This window comes from Parus major, chromosome 1, assembly GCF_001522545.3.
Source record: "Parus major isolate Abel chromosome 1, Parus_major1.1, whole genome shotgun sequence".
In the NCBI taxonomy this organism is placed as follows: domain Eukaryota; kingdom Metazoa; phylum Chordata; class Aves; order Passeriformes; family Paridae; genus Parus; species Parus major.
Genome location: NC_031768.1, coordinates 85625709 through 85646828, shown reverse-complemented (window position 1 = coordinate 85646828; position 21120 = coordinate 85625709). Strand labels below are relative to the sequence as shown.

Here is a 21120-nt window from a genome sequence, read left to right as displayed (position 1 = left end):
AGCTGTGCACAAAGCACCAGTGGGATCCTGCTGTTCCAGGTGGTCCTGGCACCAGCACCGAGCTCTGCTGGTGGCAGGGTGACAATTGGGACCCCCTGACTGAGGTCTGCGCTGTCACAGCCAGGCTGGCAGCCAGGATGCACACACTTTGCTCTGCCAGCAGTGCTCTGGGCTGCCCAGGCTCTGCTCCTGCCCTGGCAGCCATCCCCTCTGCAGGGCTGAAGGACAGCCAAGGGATGGGGCAGGGTGCCGAGGAGGCAGCCAGGGGACACTGCTCTGTTCCTGCTTCAAGTGGGGCATGGCTGAGAAGCAGCGCTTTTGTTTATCTCACGCTAGGGTAGTTCTTCGTTTTTTCTCTGCTTGATTTACTTTCCTTATTAATTTTACTGGTTTTCAGAATGCTAAGGCTTTGTGAAACCAGTATATGCAAAAACATGTAAAGGAGAGATGAGTTGCCAGAACAGAGCAGACTCTCTAGCCCAGCACTTGGAGAGGACTTGTTTTTGAGAGCAGAGAGCATGGCATACTTCAGGAAAAGGAGAAGCACTCCTGCAAGGCCCAGGAATGGGCTGTACTACTCCTGAAGGAAATGCCTGGGTAGGACACATGCTCAATGAGCACACATTTTGTCAGCTGCATTGGTCTCAAGAGCTGTGGCAATTATCCTCCTCAAGGATCTGTCTCCTAGTGTTTGACAAAAGCTAGAAGAGACTGAAATCCTTGAGAATCCCTGTCCTACTTAACAGAGTCTAAGAGAACAGTCTGGCTAATGAAACAGCTGTCCCTTTTCAGCCTTTGCTCTAGTAGCATCTTGTGACAAATCTCCTAGGCAGACCGACACATCAAACTTTAATACTTGATTCTCTTTTAATAATTCAAAGAGGACAATTCTTAAACAGGACATCAAAAAAAGAGAAAAGCAAAAACAAAAAGCTAAACATTCTGGAAATCAGAGATCACAGCTGTGTTTAATTCAATAAATCAAAGTAAATTCACCTTTATTCTTGTGCTGGTTCTCAATTTTCATAGCCAAAAGATTGCAGAAAATCTTATATAAAATTTTCTGTTTTGAAAGGAGTCAGGAAATATTTCCATGGCCAGCCTGGTCTTCCCTATGAATTTCATTGGTGCAAAGTTATTTTCTCAAAGGTTTTACATGTCAAGTCTTATAACTAGATCCTTTCTCTGGTCCTGCCTGTAAGTGGCATCCTTCCATGTTTAAAACATCTTTACCTTAAATGCTGAGAGTTTCTTGGCTCTCCACAGAGATAAGAATGGATGAACAAACAGATGAACTATAATTAATGGCAAGGCTCTCAAGACTAAAAACTGCTGTAGGCTTTCTAATGCCCTTCATTTAGGCTGGTAACTTCCCTCACATGTGAAGTGCAAGTGCACAGTCAGTGGCAGAGATTCTCTACCTCTGTCTCTAATTCCCAGAGCAGAAATATGCTGGTGTGGATGTGTTTTAGTGTCTTGTAGTAAAGCCAGGGGACATTTCAAGAGGGACCTTCAGTTCCTATGCAGTTCTGACTAAAACAGACACTGCACTCTCTTGCCACAGCAAGATTTTGCTCATTAGCAGATGTCACCCCTGCTCTGGTTAAAGAAAAAATTAGTTTGGAAAAACTTGGAAATGTCACTGATCCCTGATCTGGTTGCTTGTCCAGCTTTCTCCCTGGTTGAAATTGCCAAATCTGTTACATATGCCAAGCATATGCTGGAAGCTAATACAAAAGGATATATGTTGACCACTCCAGTTTTCTGTCCTTTCTGCTCCATGAAAACCAGTTTGGAGAGGGACTTGAAGATGGAAGAGGAAAATACTGAACATGACTTTATCGCTATTTCTGATCAAAGCTCAGGTGAGTTAAAGGCTGGTGGGGAAGGCTGGAGAGGGTCCCTGTGCTGCTGTGTTTGGAGTTTTGTCTAGCAAGAGGCACTGCTCCAGCATTTCGGGATCATGGAAGGATGTTCTAGCATCCCTTCAGGTTTCTTGTGCTCAGAGCTTTATTTTCTATCTTGGGGTGAGAACAGAGAAATTACTGCTGGCTGAAGAGCAGTGGTCAGGTGTAAGGGGGGGGGTGAGAGGAGGAATGCTACCATTACTTTTAAGAAAGATTCAGAAAGCAAATTACCAAGAAATTAGACAGCAAAAGTAAAGTGAATAATTTAAATTATCTAGCCCAAAAGCAGAGGAGAGGTTGCTTGTTCAGTCAACAGGAAGTCATGTGTTGGTGCATACCATTATAAATATAAATTTGTTTTTTCCATTCACCCTTTGCTCAGAAATGGCCTTTTGAAAGTAGCGCCTCTACCACCAGTTGGTTGGTTTTACACTGAACACAAGAAACACAGACACCTGCTTCCCCTGGCCTCAAGAGAAAACCTCAAACAGAAGAACTTTCTCTGCTCCACGAGTGCTGAAGCACCACAGCCGCTGACTTGCACAGAGATGCTGAGCAGGAGAGTGGTGGAGCTCCCTGCAGTCAGGCACTGGCAGATAAATAAGCTGCTATGCTTGGCTTTATAAGCACATAGAACATGCTCGCTTTATATGAGCATATACTTAGTGTGAGACTATATCTCAAAATGCTCATTTATTGCACACACATTGCACTGCCTTCGCTCCACAAAGTTTTGTCACCCTATTTAGCACGACAGACCCAACACAAAGGTAGTGCACTTGCTCAGGCACCTCTGCCAGGCACACCACTCCCATTACTCCAGTCCTGGGTGCAAAAAACCCCTCCACACTAGATGTAGAGCAGCTTGCTTTTAGGACATGGGGCAGAGAGCCTTATTCCTAGAGCTGCCAATTCATCCTGTGATGCATTTGTGGATGCCATGCCCAGGGAGAAGGTTTCAGCCATTGCATTACAAAGCAGTGATTTTTGCGGCATATTCAGCACCACAGAGATATATAAAAGCAGTGAGGATGTGAGTGAGGTCTGCCTGAGGTGGACTTCACCAGAGAGGGATGATGTGGTGGTGGGGTTTGCAAATGCAAAGCTAAATCACTGTACAGAACTTGCACTGCTGCAGGATTGTTAATGATGCCACTGATGCAGAATTGAGGGCATCTGGTTGCTGGGTGTGTGCTAAGGTTATACGTTACTGTGTGTTTTACTAGTAATTCAGCTTTCCAGGCTTGCACTGCAAAATCTTTTTCTGGAGACTTGACCTGCAGTTTATTTTTGTTTCACTTGTTTTGGTGCTGGGGGATGAGGCAAATAAGGGTGAAACTATCGAATTGAGTATACATTTTTTAACCGCAGCCCTGTGAGTGCCTCTCATTCCTGCCCTGCAGCTCTCTGCCAGCCCAGTCCAGGGTTTCTTACAGGAACAAATAGTCTGTAATTCTGGCCCTGTGACCCCACAGTTATTTTCTCTCCCTGCCTGTATTAGTACCCTCCATCATGTCTCTCTCACAGCACTTCCAGCCCTTGCTGCCAGAGACTGACACCTGCTGGAACCAGCAGCAGGAAGGCAGGAAAGAGGCTAGATTGTGTTGAGGAGTTTGAGACCTAGTGAATAGCTTCCCCTTCATGAATGCAGATAAGAAATGTGACCAAAATCCACATAATTATGCTGAATGTCCTCCAGTGTGTTCTCTGGCTTGAGGACATGACATGGTTGGGAGATTATTTCATTACCAGTGAAGAGAAACAGACTCTGATGAAAACAGAACCTGTCCTCCCCATGTTGAGAGCTGGGGGGTAAAGCACCTACCAGAGCTGCTTGCACCCTGCTCTTCCTTCCCACTGAAGTGCCTGCAGCTTCAGCTTCCAGCATACCCTGCCCATCTCACCTGGCTCCTGACCCTGCACTGACCTGGAGAACACCCTCTGTGTGCTCAGGGAGCTGCAGGCTCCATTCCATTTTCCTACAGCTCAGACCCCTGGTCTGGGCACCCCACACCCTGCTTCAGATCACACCTTCCCCCTCCTCAGTGGAAGTCACTGGCTCCATATCTCTGCACTCATCTGCTAGCCACAGGGAGAAACTCGGTTTTGCACTGCTGTTTTTCACAACGAGGTTCACCTTCTAGCTGTGGTTATGGTTTTGCAAACCAGTGTTGCCTGTGATTAGCTCGTGTTTGTGCAGTGCTGCAGCTCATGCTACTCGGTGCAAAAAGAGCTTGCACCTGGGGCGTGGGTGGCAAATCCTGATTTTAACTTCCCTGTTGTCTTTGTAGAAGTATTTTGTTGGAGAGCCTGAGACAGAAATCTTGGGAGTTCAGTAAAAAATCGCGTGTTGGATGTTCCTTGGCCATCAGTCATGTGCTGAGTACCTTGCAGTTGTACAAGGCTTCCTTGGCTGGAAGTCCTCATGAGCATCTCTTGATCTTGCATTCACCTGCACAGCCAGATAATTTCTTTTTGCCCAGTCTGTGCTCACCATGGGTACACCAGGTCCACTCCTCTCTTCTATCATTTTTGTGCAGGTACAGGTAAGATGCAGACAAATTATCCTAAGGGTGGCTAGCTTGGTCCACTTCAAATTTGGAAAACTGGGAACAAGGCCAGAAAAGCTTTTAGATTGGAGAGGCAAAAATCTACCATGAAAAATCTACAGTGTCCCTGGGGACTCTCAGGGAACAGAAATGGTAAAGAGGTTTGCAGAGACTACAAGGAGTTCAGATGCCTTTCCTAAGCCAAACCAATGAGCGACTACAAAGAGAGCAGCAGATGGACAGTGGAGCTAAAAGAGACGGTGTGTGATGACACTGCAGGGTTCAAGCAGAGCTGATGAGAAAATCACTGCTCACCACAGCACAGAGAGTCTCAGGAGCAACTACACTCACACTGCACCGGGCAGAAAAGAAATGCTTTTGAGTCACAAATTTAAGAAGAATTAAGAATTTCAGAAAAGCTAAAGCTTTTAGCTAGAGATAGACTTTGCTGGAACTAATTAGAGTTAATGATTAGGTTAGAAGCAGGATTTGAGATAATGAATCCTGGATTTAGATAACGAATTACTTGTCATTGTATGTTTGTTTAGCTGTGCTTATAATGAGAGGAGAAACTGATAAATAGGTTCAGGAAGAACACAGGCCTTACATCTGGAAACCTATTTAAAAGTCATGGAAGGAGGAAACTGGAGTTCCCCCAAGTGTCATTTGTAATGTCAGCCATTATAAAGGTAGAAAAGTCAGAGTGAGGAAGACTGGTTGTCCTTCATCATTTTACGACCCCTCCTCACTAGAAACGACCCCCCCACTCAATTCAGGGTACTGACCACAAAGGTGTAATGACCTTTTAAATTCATTACCATGAATTTTAATACAAAGTAGAGGATGGGAGGTGTTAGCATTATGAATATGTATTAGTATTTTGGGCATTCAAGACTTTTGTAAATAAATAGGCACTGGAATATTTTGTGGATTCGCAGTGTGTATTAGGGGACTACCCTACACACTTACCCAATGCTGATTAAACATAGACTTTCTAACTTTAAACTGTTAGAGAGCCTTTTGTCCGTCAACAGATTGATATTGATACTAGATTAATATCAGTATTTAGCAAATCACTTTTGAAGGTGCCAAGAAGGCAGCAAAGGCCAAGACCCACCTGGCCCTCGACTGGCACTGCCACGGAGCCCTGATTAGCTCTGGCTGCGAAGGAAGTCTCAAGGAAAGCCAAGGTGCTGGCAGCCAGCATGGCCAATAAATAGCTACAGAATATGAAAACTGACAGACCAAAAGAGGCAAAGATGCAGCTAAGGGCAAAACAGTGAAACCAGGGCTAGCAAACCCAAGGCAGAGAAATTGAAAGTGACCTCAGGGTGAGAAGGTAGCACACAAGAAGTAGATCATGTGTGAGCATAGAGAAAGTGGCCCTGCTGCTGCAGGGACACAGACTGCAAATCCTTTAATTGAACCACTGATTTTTTTGGTCATATTTTGCATTTTTTATCACAATTTCCCCAAAGGAAGAGAATTTATTTCAATAATTTTAATGCTTTATTTCACAATTAAACTTGTGCTTTGTATTAATTAGAAGTTTCTTGTTATTTTCTTCAGTTGTCTGCAGCAATATTGTAGGGGAGACAGAGTTTGCTCAGAGATGCACAGCAAATAGAAAAGAGGCAGCAGACAAAAGATGCAATAAAAGAATTTCTGATCTGACCTCAGGAAACTATTCTCCATCTTAAGTGTGGTGCAATATTAGAACAAGTTGTGGATTCTCCATCCCCTGCTGAATTTATCAAGCTTGGACAAGGCTCTGAGCAATCTGAGCAGCTTTGAAGTTAGCTCTGCATGCTAACTTTCAATGTAAGTTTATCTTTGGTCTTAACTGGGAACATATATTATCTCAATATCCACATTTATTTTAAAAAATGCACAGCTTAACCTACATTTATTCTTATATTTAAGCAGGTGAGATCTGACATGACTTATTAGTTAGACACATTGAATTACATATGCTTCTCTTTACACCTTTTTGCTAATTTATGACCAGCTGTATTTGTATGGAAATTGCAATTTTAGTAAAATGCCCCAAACTGCATTCTGACAGATAATTTATTCATTAAATGAATTGAATGTATTTCACAATTCACTTTTTAAATATGTTTCAACGTACTAGCAACAAGCACATGCTGTTTGCATTTTAACTGATATAATTCATATTATTGAGCATGTTTTTATTTGAATAAATAATTTACACTAATAGCAAAAGTAGACAAATACATTTTTAAAGAACTTTTTTTTAATGGATGAAAATGCAGCTCTCTATTTTGTGGGAGTATGTTTCAACTTGCTGTATTACAGGGGCTAAGGATGGCAGGGAACAAAGAGAAAAAACAATATGCTTAAAGATCAGAGAGCAGTGGGTGAAGAGATTCAGAACTGGAATTCAGATTTCTTGTGCTCCAGTCAAGAAGCTGTTCACAACTGGACAAATGTACACTGTCAAATAATGTCACCATGTGATGTCAGGGGTTAATACTACAGGATCACTTACTTTAATACTGCCTGGATTAAAAAAAACCACCCAAACAATTTAAATAAACCAAACAAAAACAACAAAAAAACCCCAACTAGATTCCCTTTTGGTTTCAACCTAGGTATTCTTTGTCTAGTAGAGAAGCTCTTTTTGTGTGGGTGGCAAGGACCAGTTCCCTCTGTGAAGGACAAGCCCACAGGACAGCCACAGTACATCCTTGAGGGATCCTTCCAAGCTGAGATACCCAATGTCAACGCCCTTTGTTCACACAAGATTGTGTGGACAAGATTCAGGCAACAAGTTTCAGGAGCTTCCAGGTGACAGATCAGCTTCTTCCAACAGCCTTCCCATGCTTGTTAGCTCCACAAGCCCAGCAGTGAGGCACTGCTTCAAGCTGGGGAACAGACATTGCAGCACTGGCTTTAAACAGCAGCCTTCAAACTGGTCACACAGATTGGTACTGGGGAGCTGTGACAGCCAAAGGAGGAGCCATTGTATGGGAAGTGACCTCAGGGCATCTAACTCCCACTCCAGGTCAGGAGAGGTTATGAAAATCGGCCAGAAATGCAGAGTCATGCTGCTAAACACAGGGCTCTGTCAGCTTTCTTTGTGGCTAGCCCAACTGCAAGAGCAGCACACCTACCTGGAGGCGTATTCAAAACCACTTCCCTGGCTTGCAAGAGAAAGTGAGTTCCAGATATCATGGCAGGTTGGAGTGGCAGGGGAGATAAATCTGTGCATGGGACAAGTGCTAATGAAGAGCGGGCAGACTCTAGTGTAAGGGAAAAGGAAGAGTAAGCTGAATTACAAACAGTTGATGGCATAGATTGTGCTTGGCTCACAGAGGCAGGGGAAAGTGCCAACACGGGTGTGCTGCAAAGGCTGAGTTTATGAGACAGAGCAGGGTCTGGCCTGTGTAGGTGGGAGCAGCATCTCCAGTCACAGGGGCTGAGGCTGTGTCCATTGCAGCAGTCTGAGATCAGGACACCACAGCTTCAGCCAGGAAGGGGCATGGAGGAGAGCCTTGTGCAATAACCTGCATTGTCTGGTTTAGTCCTGACTATCTATGGGGCACTCTCAGGCAGCTTAATGGGTAATTTGGCCCACAGCCACTTTTGTTCTAGAAATACCATCTAAATGGAGACTTGACTGCTTGCACATGAAGACACTGCTCAGAGTCCCCCACTTCTTAGTGCTTCATCTTTTCAACCAAAATATGATGTAGAGTCAGTGCCTGATGAAATTATGAAAAAGTCAAAAAATCAATGAAAAAGAAATTTTCCTAATCCTTTTGACCTGGAAGTGTAATTTTTAATGTAATATCTCCGTTATTCCCATTATTGAGTTAAATGGTTGTAGCAAACAAATTCTTCTCTGCTTATGTGGTATTTATTACAGCTTTTCTCTTATTTCAGTTGTCTTGCCAATTTATTTGGAGGTGTTAATTCTCCACCAGAAAGTCATGGCATGTTCACAGTGAAAAGATGTGTCCTCAGCACAAATTCCTTGTGCTGGGAGGAGTTATCCCTGTGTTCAGCAGCTACCAATTGTCAGGAAAATCTAGCACAACTTTCCATGATAAAAAAAAAAAAAAATTGGAGAAAATGTTATGTTTCTCTAGAAAAAAAAGAGTTCCCAGGAAGACCAGTGATTTATGAGTGAAAAGAGGGTTACAGCAGAGGACTAGACTAGCAGGGCGTAAAAAGTTCCAAATAATACATTCGATCTGGAATCAAGTCTCCTCACAAATCTGGAGGAAATACAGCAAGAGACAAATAAACTCAAACACATGAGAGTTGCCAAGAATAACAGGAAATAAATTTTCTTTTAATATGGATTATATAGACTCTAGCATTAAAACAGTGTTCTCCTGGACAGGAGCACCTCTTCCTGTCACTGCAGAAAGCAAGCAACAGAAAGGCTTCTAACCACTCCCCAACCTGTATGAAAGTTAAATTTCTATATGCTGTACAGTAGCTATGTTACCCAGTTATGTATCTATAGCAATGTATATTCACCTCTAAATACAGAGTGCATATTTGACCTAGTCCAGTTTCCAAGATATCACATCCCATCTCCATCCTACCTTCCTCCACACAGGCAATTTTCACAGGTATCCCAGCATGGAAGCCAGTGGCTGCTAGTGGCTTGAATGTCTTTGAGATGAAGCTCTCAGTACCCTCATCTCTACAGAAATGTGCACCCTCTCAGTACAAAGAAATTCCTCCTTCATTCCTAGTCTCGTGAGCCTGGAGTACTCGAGAGGAGCATCATCCTCTGAGTAGCAGTGCAGTGCTCCTATATGTAGGACAAAATTCTAGTCACTGTGTGATTTGGAATTCTTTCTCCCGTATACTGGATTAATATAGAGAGATTTAGCCCATCTAGGGCTGATTTTGATCTCATATGGAATCTGTCTGCAGAGGGTGTCATCCCCTACACAGAGGATGTAGCCAGCTTCTTGCTACATACAGCAGAAATGCAGGTCCAGGCTAGGTGGTCCTGCACTAATGGTTTTGTTCTTTTTTTGAGATGTCTGCCTCTGTGCAGCAAACTGTCCCCAATACTGTGTGACCCTGGCTCTGTGCAACAGGGCAGTGCTCCTACAAGACTGAATGGTCTCTGTTCAGCAGAAGAGTTTATCATGTGAGGGGAGTAAATGCCAAATCTAGCAAACTGGCTTACAGTTACTTGGGAACAACCCAGAGATGCTAGAGACAGGGTCTTGCTGATCCTCTGGTGCTTCACAGAATCATGCCACTAAGAGTAACATGGAGTGATTAATACCATTCTGACTGCTCTTCCCCACTTACCCTGCCTGGTTTCATCATTAAAACTGCCATGTAGCTGGATATGTTCTCCATATATCTAGAAAACAAAGTCCTTGGGCAGACCAGACATTCAGTGCTGCCACAGTGAATTCTTCTGCCCAGGCTGGCCTGTATAAGTGCTTATACCTGCAGATATGTTTACCTTCCCCATCAGCACCTGGCTTTATGCAGGCCAGCACAGTGAGAGACTCCGCAGGAAAATCCCAGGTCCCAGATAAACAGCAGTCCCAGATAATGATTCTGCTCCCACATCCAATTCCAATTTGCTACTCCTTTCTGCTTTGTGCAGGAGCTTCCACGTCAGGAGGTAGGAACTCAGCTGAAGATTGAAAGCAGGCACAGTAACGGGGGAGTGTGGAGGTAGCCAGACCAAGATAAGGCACTATGACAAGATAATTCATTGCAAGGTCACAGGTAATGTCAGGTCACACAGGTTCTTCTTGGGCTTAGGAGTAGAGTCAGCTGTAATTTCTGCTCCCTGGAACTTTCCTGGAATGGGTGTCAAGAGATGTCTTCAGAGGGAAGAGAGGGACAAGAACAGGGGAAAGGAGAGGAGGAGTAGAAGAGGCAGAACTCTGATCCAACATAGTCTTCTTGAGAAAAATATAATGCCATACTAAATCCAGAATTTTTCCTTTTGGTAGCAGATGTGTGTGAGGGAGGCAATGGGCTTGAGACAAAAACTTCCCAGAGGTAGTTATAAATGATCTGTTGCCACTCAGGGACAATGAGGTCTGCCTTGGGTTCAGGACAGCTCATCTCCAAGCTCTGACACTTCCCTGAGGCCAGCAGACACAAGGAGGAGAATGTGCTATCACACAACAAACTCAGTGGCTTGGGAGAATTGGAGAGGCTGGCCAACCACATCCGAGCTCATGCTGATGCCAAGCAAGAAATCTAGGGCAGGAGTCCTAGGGCACAAAGGTGAGATGAGCTGCAGCTTAGGGCATCTGAACCACTGCGGAGGACTACATCTTGTCCCCATTTCTGTCTCTCTCCAGGGGCAAAGCAAGAGAAGGTGCACCACATTTATAAGGACCTCTGGGAAATGAGCAGCTCACAGCCTGCCAGGCAGTGTGAGAGAAAAGAGGAGAGAATCTCACATTCTCAGCAATAGATTATAAATATGACAACAGGTACCATGACAGACTAGCAGAGAGGGTACTCTGTGCACTGCAGCACCTGAAGAAGAGGGTGTAGAAGAAGGCATAGAAGCAAGGAAATGATGGGGGAATCACAAACAAGAAGCACTTGTCTTGGACTGTAGGTAGTGGATAATGACTTCCCTTGCATCTCTTCCTTTTCCTCTCCTGCTGTTGGTAGCTCACAGAGCACCAGGCCTGCGCTGCTGCTCCAGGAGCTGTCTGCAAGGGAGAGGCAGGGGCTGCCCGGATCGGCGGAGACGTCGAGGAGGAAGACCAGCCAGCTGGCGACAGATCTCATCTGAGGACAAACAGACACACACAGGTTGACAGATAATCAAAGCTTCCTTCAAATTCTCCACCAGCAGAATTGTTAGAGGTACATCCTTCACTGCATCTACAGAAACTGTTGAAATGGCTGAAGCCTCATATACATGAGGCAAGCAAATCAAGTCCTTAGGCTTTTATAATTTCCTTCTGGCTTTATGCATGTACATTACATATTAAAACCACTTGTATTTTGCTGAAACAAAAATTGCATAAAAAATCTAGACTGGATCCTGCTTCTATTCATGGACAGAAATGCTGAGATTTACTTCTTAGCCTGTTTAATGTCAAAGGAACTAGTAGTGGCACTGCTAGACCACGATCAAGATTAAGGAATAGAGAGCTAACATATTTCTCAGTAGTACAATATCTACCTCCCAGTTTTTTTTATCATGGCGTGTGTATTAGATCCAAGACCGCATTGCATTAGAACTCTTTCAAAGTCCAGGGAAGCTACTACCTGTGGATTAGGGTCTAAGCCAACCGTAAGCTTGGAGACTCTATCAGATGGCTGCAGCTATCCTGCTAGGCCGGCATGTAATACCACTCACCTTGCATGACCTCATTCTCCTTGCAGACAATGCGAGTGCACACCTCCTTGTTTATTATGTACATGCGACGCACGCTGCGGGATCACCAGGATCAGCAGCGGAAGGCACAGGGACACAAAGAAACAAAAAAGGGGTACAGGGAATAAACACGTATATTCACTAATGAGCAAGCAAATCCCACACTTTTATGATTTCTTAGCCTAGAATAATACAGCTCAATAGCAAAGTAATCTTTGTAAAGACTTCATGAAATCTTGGAATCATAGAAAGGCTTGGGTTGGAAGGGCCCTTGAAGATCACCTAGCTCCAAACTCACTTCCATGGGCAGGAAAGTCACCCACTGGATCAGGTTGCTCAAGGCCCCACACCAAACCCTGCTTTGAACCCTCCCAAAGACAGGGCACTGACAATTTTCCTGGGCAACCTGTGCCAGTGCTTCACCACCCTCTGAGTAAAGAATTTCTTCCTGACATCAAATCTAAATATCTCTCAGTTTAAAACCATTCCTCCTTGTCTTATCACTACTTGCCCATGTAAAATGTTCTCCCCCTCTGTTTTATAAGTCCCCTTTAGGTTCTGGAGGCTGCAATGAGTTCTCCCTGGAGCATTCTCTTCTCCAAGCTGAATGATCCCAGCTCTCTCACCCTGTCTTTGTAAGAGAGGTGCTCCATACCTCTGATCATTTTCATGGCCCTATAAATGACCCAATACCTTAAATATGGATTACAGTCTAGGGCACATTACAGCTCCTTTGTGCTGCACAGACTGCAATCATTGTGCTGTTTTAAATAATTACCCTACAAGGACACTCTGAGGATAGGATTCATCTCACCAATAGGTTCCCAGAGAAAAGCTCTAGTCTTCAAAGGGAACAATTGCTGAACTGGACATACCGTTTCTGGGCAGTTTTTAGTGATTTTCTTAGGGGCTGCTGGTTTCTTACCTTGTGACACAGAGGTAGCTGATACACTGCTTTACTGGCTTGTGAACGGAGTACAGGCGTGTGCAAGGGAACTTTTCCTCACGACAGTCTGAGAACACACACAAACACGGAGGTTCAATACAGCATCATGGCCAGGTGCACTCATTCCGGCACAGATACAACTTAATCACTAGGAACAGTCCTCCAGGCTTCTAGCAAAGGACCCCAGCATCTATTGTCTTTCTCATGTGAGAGGTGGGGTTGGTTTAGAGAAGCAGAAAATAGTGCAGACATTTCTGATCCCCTTCCTTCACAAGACAAAAGGAAGGGAAAGTTGAGTGAAAAGCAAACCAAGCCCACTGGACACCCAGAATACAGGAGGCACATGTTGTAAAGGGGACAGATAGATATAACCAAAATGTAAATATTAATTGCATGTTTAAGATGTGTTTCTAATAGATGTGCAATTATCACATTTCAGGACACAAATCTAGCTCCTTTCTTTTCTGCACAATCAACCCTGTAACTAACTACAATGGATTTTCTTGCACATGGTTCTGAAATGCCACTGACACTGACACAATATTGACCCACTGTATCTGGTCTGCTGATCTGCCAGCTCCTCCCTTCCCAGGCATGCCCTCCAGGAGAAGGCTTCAACTCCCACTACCATCATTCTGCAGAACTTCTAACTCAAGGAATGATTTAAAGCAGTTTTCCAGGAGACAAAGTGCTGTGCCCAGACAGAACCCCTCTGGAGAGCTAACAGAGTGTCTGAAAAACGGTCTGGGAGGAAGTGCAAGCAGCAAACTTAAAACACACCTGATGAAGCTGTTGATGTTTCGCTGTCAGACTGAACTGGAAGACAAAGGGTAGCAAAGTTAGTTAGTTACCATGATTCCTTCCTAGAAATCAGCTTAATCAAAGTAAATATCTGGAAAGCTCTTCAAGAACCTTCTACTGTAACTTCTAATGTGGAGAAAGATTTCATTGTTACTAACATTGTTACTAACATAAGGTATAAATCCAATGTGAGTCTTGCGCCAGCTATGCAGTCAACAATGCTAAAAAATTTGCCTAAGCTTTCCCATAAAGCATTACTACTACTGTTCAAAATTACACTGTAAGGACATTCTGACTGAAAAGGTCAGGTAAATTTCTTTAGCTTCTGTAATTACTCTTTATTGAGTCAAGAGGCAAAGGAGTTTGTGACTGCCCTTCACAAAGAACAGCGATGCACACCTTTAAGAAACACAATCCCAACACCATTGGTTCTTTAATGTCCATGACAAGGGGTTAAAAAGAAGTAGGTTTGTTATTCCCTCTGATAAAGTAACCCATCTGTACCACAGCAAACCAGTACATTTTATAATTTACCCAGTAACAAACTGGAAAGGAATTCAGAGAACTGACTGCCAGGTACAACTCCTTATGAGCAATTCCACAGGACTTCTGCTCAGGTGCCACAGTGTTAACCAGAAGCAGAGACAAAACATATGTGTTAAAGAGAATTAATCTTTTGAGTGTGGGGCTCAGGGGCAGAGAAGGTGGGATTCCAGATGTGCAAGGAATTGTGTGAGGAGAGGGAAGGAGAGTCTACAACATGTGGCTGAAAACTGAGAATAAACTCACCAGGAGGAAGAAGCGCAGGTGGTGTGACAGCTGCACCTGGAAAAAGAGATGTACTGAAAGATCTTAATTTGAGCTTCCAGTCTTTTTTCTCCTGCCACTGTTCTGCTGATGGCTTACCAGCCCTGACTAGTAGGCATCTCACATCTGGTTCACAGACAATGCTGATTGTGGTGTTGTTATTATCTGATTTGTCAGAGTAACTGCAGGCTTTCCCTGCAAATATGCTGGGTGTGCTAGAGCTGACAGGATGCTGCAGAGAAAAGATGGGTCCCAATGGCACATCCTTTGTGAAGATTTTTGCTTGATCTGTCAATAGGAAACATTTTGAAGCCCAAGTTTGTTTTAAAGGCTTCACTTTTAGTCTTTTAACCTTTAGATGTAGGTCAGTAGCCACCAGTTTGGTCTAGACACTAAGTCCTATCTACTCTCCTACAGACTGTCAGTCCTCATACACTGAACACAGTTGCTTTCACCTCCCATCCCAACCATGAAGATCATACATCCTGTAGATACAATATTGTGCTTCCATTTTCCTCTTCCAGTGCTGTCTGACCCACAACAAATACTGCAGCCAGTGGATGAGCAGAGTCAGGGCAGAGGACAAACCATGGAGCTGATGTTCTAGAGAACAAGACACCACTCTCAGAGGAGTTCCCATACAGAACAGCCATGCACAGCTGCCTCTCTGAACCATAGCATCAGCCACATGTGTTCACCCTCTCTCTGCCCTGCCTGGTCTTCACCACCTCAGAGAGATGTGTTTGAGAGACTGGTCCAGCAGAGAGAGAAACAATCCCAAGGCCAGAACTCAGAGTAAGGTTTGAAAAGGTGGGGAGGCTGCTTCTTGAGCCTCTCTTTTCCTCCATTGCCCCTTGTTGCAACTGCCTTCACTCCCATCAGCTCTATGTCCTTCTCCTGAGGCCATTTCCACTCTCTAAGGACACACACTGTGTGCTCTAAGTGCTTATCTTCCAAGTCCTCCACTACCCTTCCCTTTGCAGACATTTTGCTGCCCCCCTGTGACACAGCCTCAGGTATGGGGGGGCGAACAGTACCGAAAGAACAGCATTTCCACTTCCCCACTCCAACAATGCTCAGGGTTTGCTTCACTACTTTCAGGGTTTTATTTGGCACCTCTGTCTCCTGAGCAGTGAAGCACATCTGCAACCTGTGTCCCAGTTTGAACCTGTCCAAACTCTCACCCTCATCATTTGGTCTCTTTGTTTCTGTCACCTTCTCTGGACGCCAAGGATGTGTGAGCTTGGAATTTCATGGCTTCCTGCAGTGGAAACATCTTCAGGGAGCCCTGGTACATTAAGTGATAGTGTCATTTCCTTGGAGAACAGACCATTAAGTCGCCCTAAATTCATCTCCCTGATGGAGCACAGAAAGGATTCCCAGACAGCTGTAAGTGGTAGCAGAATGCTGCTGCACACCAAAAGCAGGACAAGAAGTTTCTGGGCATAATGGATAATTTCTGTATCTGTGTAGGCAGAAGTGGTGAAAAGAGAAAAAGAAGCATGAAGATTCCAAGAGATTGGATCTTACCAGAGCTGCTGTCAGGGGTAACTCCACCTGGAAAAGAGATTGTCCTTGAAAAAGATTGTCTTTACTTTATGGTTCTTACACAGCCAGCCAGAGCCAGCTTGAATTACCTCTCCTGCCATCATAGGCTCCTGAGACAGTGGGATCCAACCCAGCAAATATGTAATCCAACAGTACCCCCAACACCCCCATATCCACTCCCTTTTGTGGTAACTGGCCTGGAACTGGATTTCTTAGTGCACATGTTGTATCAACCCTGAGTGAATTTTGGATGCATATTTTGACTTCCCAGATCTGGTCACGGTTGGAATCTTGGTGGGAGAGAAAGCCTTCTGAAATGAAGGTGCTGAGGCCTCTTGCAGCACTAGGACAGACAGCTGAAGCACTCATGGCAGAGAAGGAGGGAGGTAACTCCAAAACCTAGCCTTAACTGCAGAAATTCATCAGTGGATGAGTTTCTTTAAAAAGCAGCTTCTGGCAAAGCTGGGGGAGTGGTGGAGAGGTGAAGCATGAAGGAAAGGATGCTTGGAGGGCATGTTTTGGGCTGGCTTCTTAACAGTTTTCTGGGAAACCCCAGATATTACACATCACAGGATCATAGCTGGGAGATGTCTGCAGGCTTAGCCAGGAGTTTCAGGTTTGAAGAAAAGGCAAACCCTTGTGGTCCTTTTTGGGTGCTGAAGCATGATGTAAACGTACATTCCTTTTATCTTACCATGTATGAAGGTCCAGAGGGATAAAGCAATTCACCCCCAACAACACAGCCAGTAAGAAGATCAGTCAATATTCTTTCCCAATGGCCTCACTACTAAAGCACCATGCTGCTTGTGCACCATTTTCCCTAGGATTTTTCTGAGCAGCAGTGGAGCTCCCCAAGCATCTCATGGTTGAAGACTTACCAGCTTTTGTGGATCTCCCACAACCCTTGACTGTGAACATAACTTCATACCCTTCAGCTAAGTGTTCAGGGCCCCTGCACTTGAGAATTATTTGTAAAGAGCATGTAACACATAGCAGGTTGTCTTAGAGAGCTTGTTTAATCTTCACTGAAAGGTAAGCTCACAATGTCAGAGGCAAGGAAATAAATAACAGTATTTTCTAATAAACAGACTGTAACTCCACAGGACAACTGGGTCACATGAGTGATCTTCAGCACATTAACATGCCTGTAATACTTACCAGTTACACTTTCCAGTTCTTGCCCATTGACCATCCATGGAAACCGGTCTGCAAGAGAAGAGAGGGGAGTGAAGAAAGACAGATTTTTACAGTCTGCAGGCTTTGTGAAATTTTAATGTTTATCTATCCAGGAGACACCACTGCCCTCTGCTGAAGGGAGAAATGCTCTCCACTCAGCCTCAGCCTCCACTGCTGGCTGCATTTGCTGTTTAAAGGCTCATGGATACAGCAGGTCCTGATCCTATCCCTGCTGCTTCCACAAGGTCAATGGCTAGGCACAGGGACAAGTTAGTAAATACCTCCAGATCTGCTACCAGACTTTTCCCTTCTGAAACCTCTTTTGATGCATTTTGAAAAAAAAAAAAAAAAAAAAAAGTTCCTGTGGCCTCCCTGCTCTGCAGGCTGAGCAAAATCCCTGTCTCTATTTTATAAGAGGAAACTGAGTCATGGAAATTATTCACTTGGGGGCATGGATGGAGTCATTGTACAGTAAAAGCAGACTGCAGGTTTAATAGCTCCTTAGGCAAAGCATCCAGCCTGGGTAGGGATTACAGAGCAGATAATCTTTCCCCTCTCAGCCTCTGGGTGAACTGGAGAAGGGCAATGATGAAGGCTTGGCTGTACATGCTACATGAAAGAAATTGAAGCTGGGCTAGACTGTTTGTTTGTTCAAATATAAAGGGTGACAGAGCAATTTCCTTACAGCAGCCAGGAATAGGAAAATATTTCCTGCTAACCACAGATGAGGGAAATGTCTGCATAACTGGGGTGGGATGAAGGAAGGAGCTGGCAGGAAAAAAGCCAGTGATCTGGGGCACTGCAGGGATGTGTGCAGGACCAGCCCAAAAATCACTACATCCCGCTACATCCCATGACCTCAGCCTGCAGCTTTCTGCTCTTAATGGGATCACTGTGTGGGTAAAAACTGTCAGGTCTGGGGTTTTTGTCATAGTTCTTCCACATTCCAAGGGCAGTTACTTGCAGGCCACAGGGGGTCTCTTGGGAGCCCTACATAATCCTGCTCTACAGCATTACAGGAGTTGCTGGACCCTGATTTTCTGTTCCCCACCCAGCTGCTAGCAAGGGCTCAGCTGCTGGCGATTAACCCAGGGAGAGCCAGACATGTATAATAACTTAAGTACATAATTTAATACAGCCCAAAACTTCCCCTGTTCTGGCTAATCTCTTAATTGCAACAAGTAGAGGAGAAAATGGTGTTGAGCACTTTCTCATTTGTTCCTGATGCAAAAGGAAGGATGCAAATCCTGAAAGCCTTGCAGAAGCCAGCAGTGCTGGATTTGAAGAGACATGTAGAAAAGACAGGGAGGCTCCTCCTTCTTTTCTAACATTGAAAAGTCAGCTATTACGAATTTTGTTTTCCCCTAGGGGTTGAATAGAAAACCAGTCCAATTCTAAAACAAAAGGATGTAAGTGAAGTGAAATTTCTGCATACAAGGCAAGGACACAAAAAGGGTGATTTTCTTATCCCACCTTCAACCACTTCAATCTATATTTACTATGGTACCAAACAAATAAGCCTTATAAGCAATTAAACTTTCTTATCCAAGCTGCAGTAAATTCATTCTTGATGTCTAGAACTGCAACCCTAACTCACCAAATCTGTAGCTTACCCAAAATCAAAGAAACAATGAGAGACCAGCTGGTGATTCCTGTTACTTTCCAAGTTAAAACAAACAAACCCAAAGAGAAGTGCTAAAACAGAATACTCAAAAGTAAGAAATATTCCTTTCAGTCTTCCTTCATGCATAATAAAAAACACAGCCTTTTTTTTTTTTTTTTTTTTCCCTCTTTCAAATTGTAGTCCACCGATAAGCTCATCTCTTGGATGCCTCACCTACCTGCTTCACAGTCATAAACATGACATTGTTTAGAGGGCACCTTTAAAGGAAAAAGTGTGATTTGGAGCAGAATCAGGTTTCAGCATGAGGGGAGGATCAAAGAGGGTATTGGAATAACCTGGTTTGAATGTCATAGGTAGTCATCTCTCTCCTACTTGCAGTCTTCCCTGGATGTCCATTCACTGAAATTAATCTTTCACTATCTGTCCTGAGACTTCTGAGTATAATGTCTGATGCTGCCCTCTTGTTTTGTTCTTTTTCGTTGTTGTTGTGCTTTTTAAAAAAACCAGCAAAACAATTTTGATCTGCATTTTTGCCAAAGTATCTCCAAGCAAACAAAGTAATGGAGACACAAAACAGAATAAAAACAACCATTACCACCAAAAGCAAACTACAGAGGTGAGGTTTCTCAAAACAGCTGTACAAATACTACAAAACCTCCCAGCAGCTGAGTGGCTTGGAATGAGGTCATTCCAGCAGGAATTGCTAGTGACAGCAAATGTGTCACAACTATGACAGAACAAATTTTGCAGAGCACTGGGAAATGCCCTGCAGATTATGTATACACAGGTGGTACAGCAGTAAGCACAAAGCACACCTCACCCTCTTTCTCAGCTTCATCTGGATTTTTGGTTACTATAACATACCTGCAGTAGAAGCTGTGGACCTCTGACTCTTGTGACTCCCAGTAAATAGTGGAGAGTGCCACAGGTGGGAAACTGTTTCCAGTTCCTAATTTCTTCTTTAAAATCCTATATCTACCTTGTCTTTCCTGTTCAGTCCTTCCCCCTTCACTACCCCTCTACATAGCTCTGTCTTTGTCTGTAGACAGAGACATTGCACGTTATTCTGTGTAGGAAACTCTGCGGGGCCCAGAAGAGGAATAAATCCTTCCCCTGGGCATAAGGACTCACCAGCTGGGGACAAGAAGAGTGTTAAGACACAAAACAGTATACAGGTTCCAGAGGTCTTCATCCCTGTGGAGTGGAGAACAGAGGAAAGGTAAGGCAGGAACTGGTATACCCTTCCCTATACTTCAGAAACTTTGCTTATTGTACCCATTTTTGTCTCATGATCATTTGGTCTTCCCAGCCTCCCTCCTGTCTCCCTTCTCATGTGGCCAGTTTTCCAGATAGTTCTGACACATTCTGGACTGAACTTGTAACACCACCTGCTTTGTTCCTCTTCCCATCTCCTTTCTCCAGTCCCCATCTCTTTTCCCACTTAGATGGCTAAGCCCTGCTCCACACACACCCTCAGCATGCAACAAAAAGTTTCCCCCACACTCTTTCCCTCCATTCTCTTCTACTATTCAGTTATTTCGAGGAGCACTGAAAGCAAAGACAGGGTCCCCATCACTTACTGCAGCCCTCAGCTTCCACTCCCTTCAGCAGCAGACGCTCTGTTTTTCCCCTTCGGCGCCCCCCCCACTTTGGCTATTGGGTAAATCACATGCAGCCACACCCAGAACACGTTCTCCTTTTGGTTGTCTTCAAAATACAATTTCTGGGAAAAGAGAAAAAAAAAAAGAAAAAAAAAGAAAAAAAAAAGAGAAAAAACCCCAAGAAGAGCCAGCGAGATGGAGGGATATGGTATCATCATGCATGTGGAATGAGGGGGGGAGCGAGGAGCAGCAGCCCACACCCTCATTCCAGAGTTTATTGTCCTCCGAAGGGGCTCCTCCCATTCCCCCAGGATGGCCCAGCACCAGGGATGGATTCTTGGGTCTGCTTGCACACTGGTGTCCCGTTTCGTCCTGCCCTTCTATGCAGCCCGGCTTCTCCTCAGGCCGCTACCTCTAGCCACGTTTCCCGGCTCAGCTGCTGCCTGTCCCCACCCCAGTGCTCCGGTCCCGCTCCCTGTTTCCCTGGCTGCCGGCGGCACAGGGACAGTGCGGAGCCCGCATCCCGTTCTCCCGCAGGACGCGCGGGATGCTGCCGCCGGCTCTGCGCCCTGCGGCACGGACGGAGCGGGGCCGGGGCCGGGGCCGGGGCCGGGGCCGGGGCCAGGCGGGCTGGCAGGAGGCCATCGGCGGGCAGCGACAGGGGTGACATCACCCCGCTGCCCCGCTGGCGCTTCCCGGCGCTATGGAGGGGCTGGGCTTCCCAGCGCACCGGGCTCGTGGCGGGCAGGGAACACAAGGATCGGGAACAGGTCCCGGCCACGGGGCCCGTCCTGCAGC

At 44.9% G+C, this 21120-nt stretch overlaps 1 protein-coding gene across 1 annotated transcript; it reads right to left on the bottom strand.

Moving 5' to 3' along the window:
* Positions 1–6313: 6313 nt before the first annotated feature.
* MFAP5 (microfibril associated protein 5) lies at positions 6314–20837 on the bottom strand. The gene is made up of 9 exons (XM_015645800.3): positions 20302–20837; positions 19853–19915; positions 17080–17127; positions 15904–15930; positions 14356–14391; positions 13546–13581; positions 12745–12832; positions 11802–11875; positions 6314–11224 (listed from the first exon to the last, which is right to left on the bottom strand). The coding sequence occupies exons 2-9, from the start codon at positions 19911–19913 to the stop codon at positions 11106–11108; spliced, it is 489 nt and encodes a 162-aa protein (XP_015501286.1). The 5' UTR covers positions 19914–19915; positions 20302–20837; the 3' UTR covers positions 6314–11105.
* Between the last annotated feature and the right edge of the window lie 283 nt (positions 20838–21120).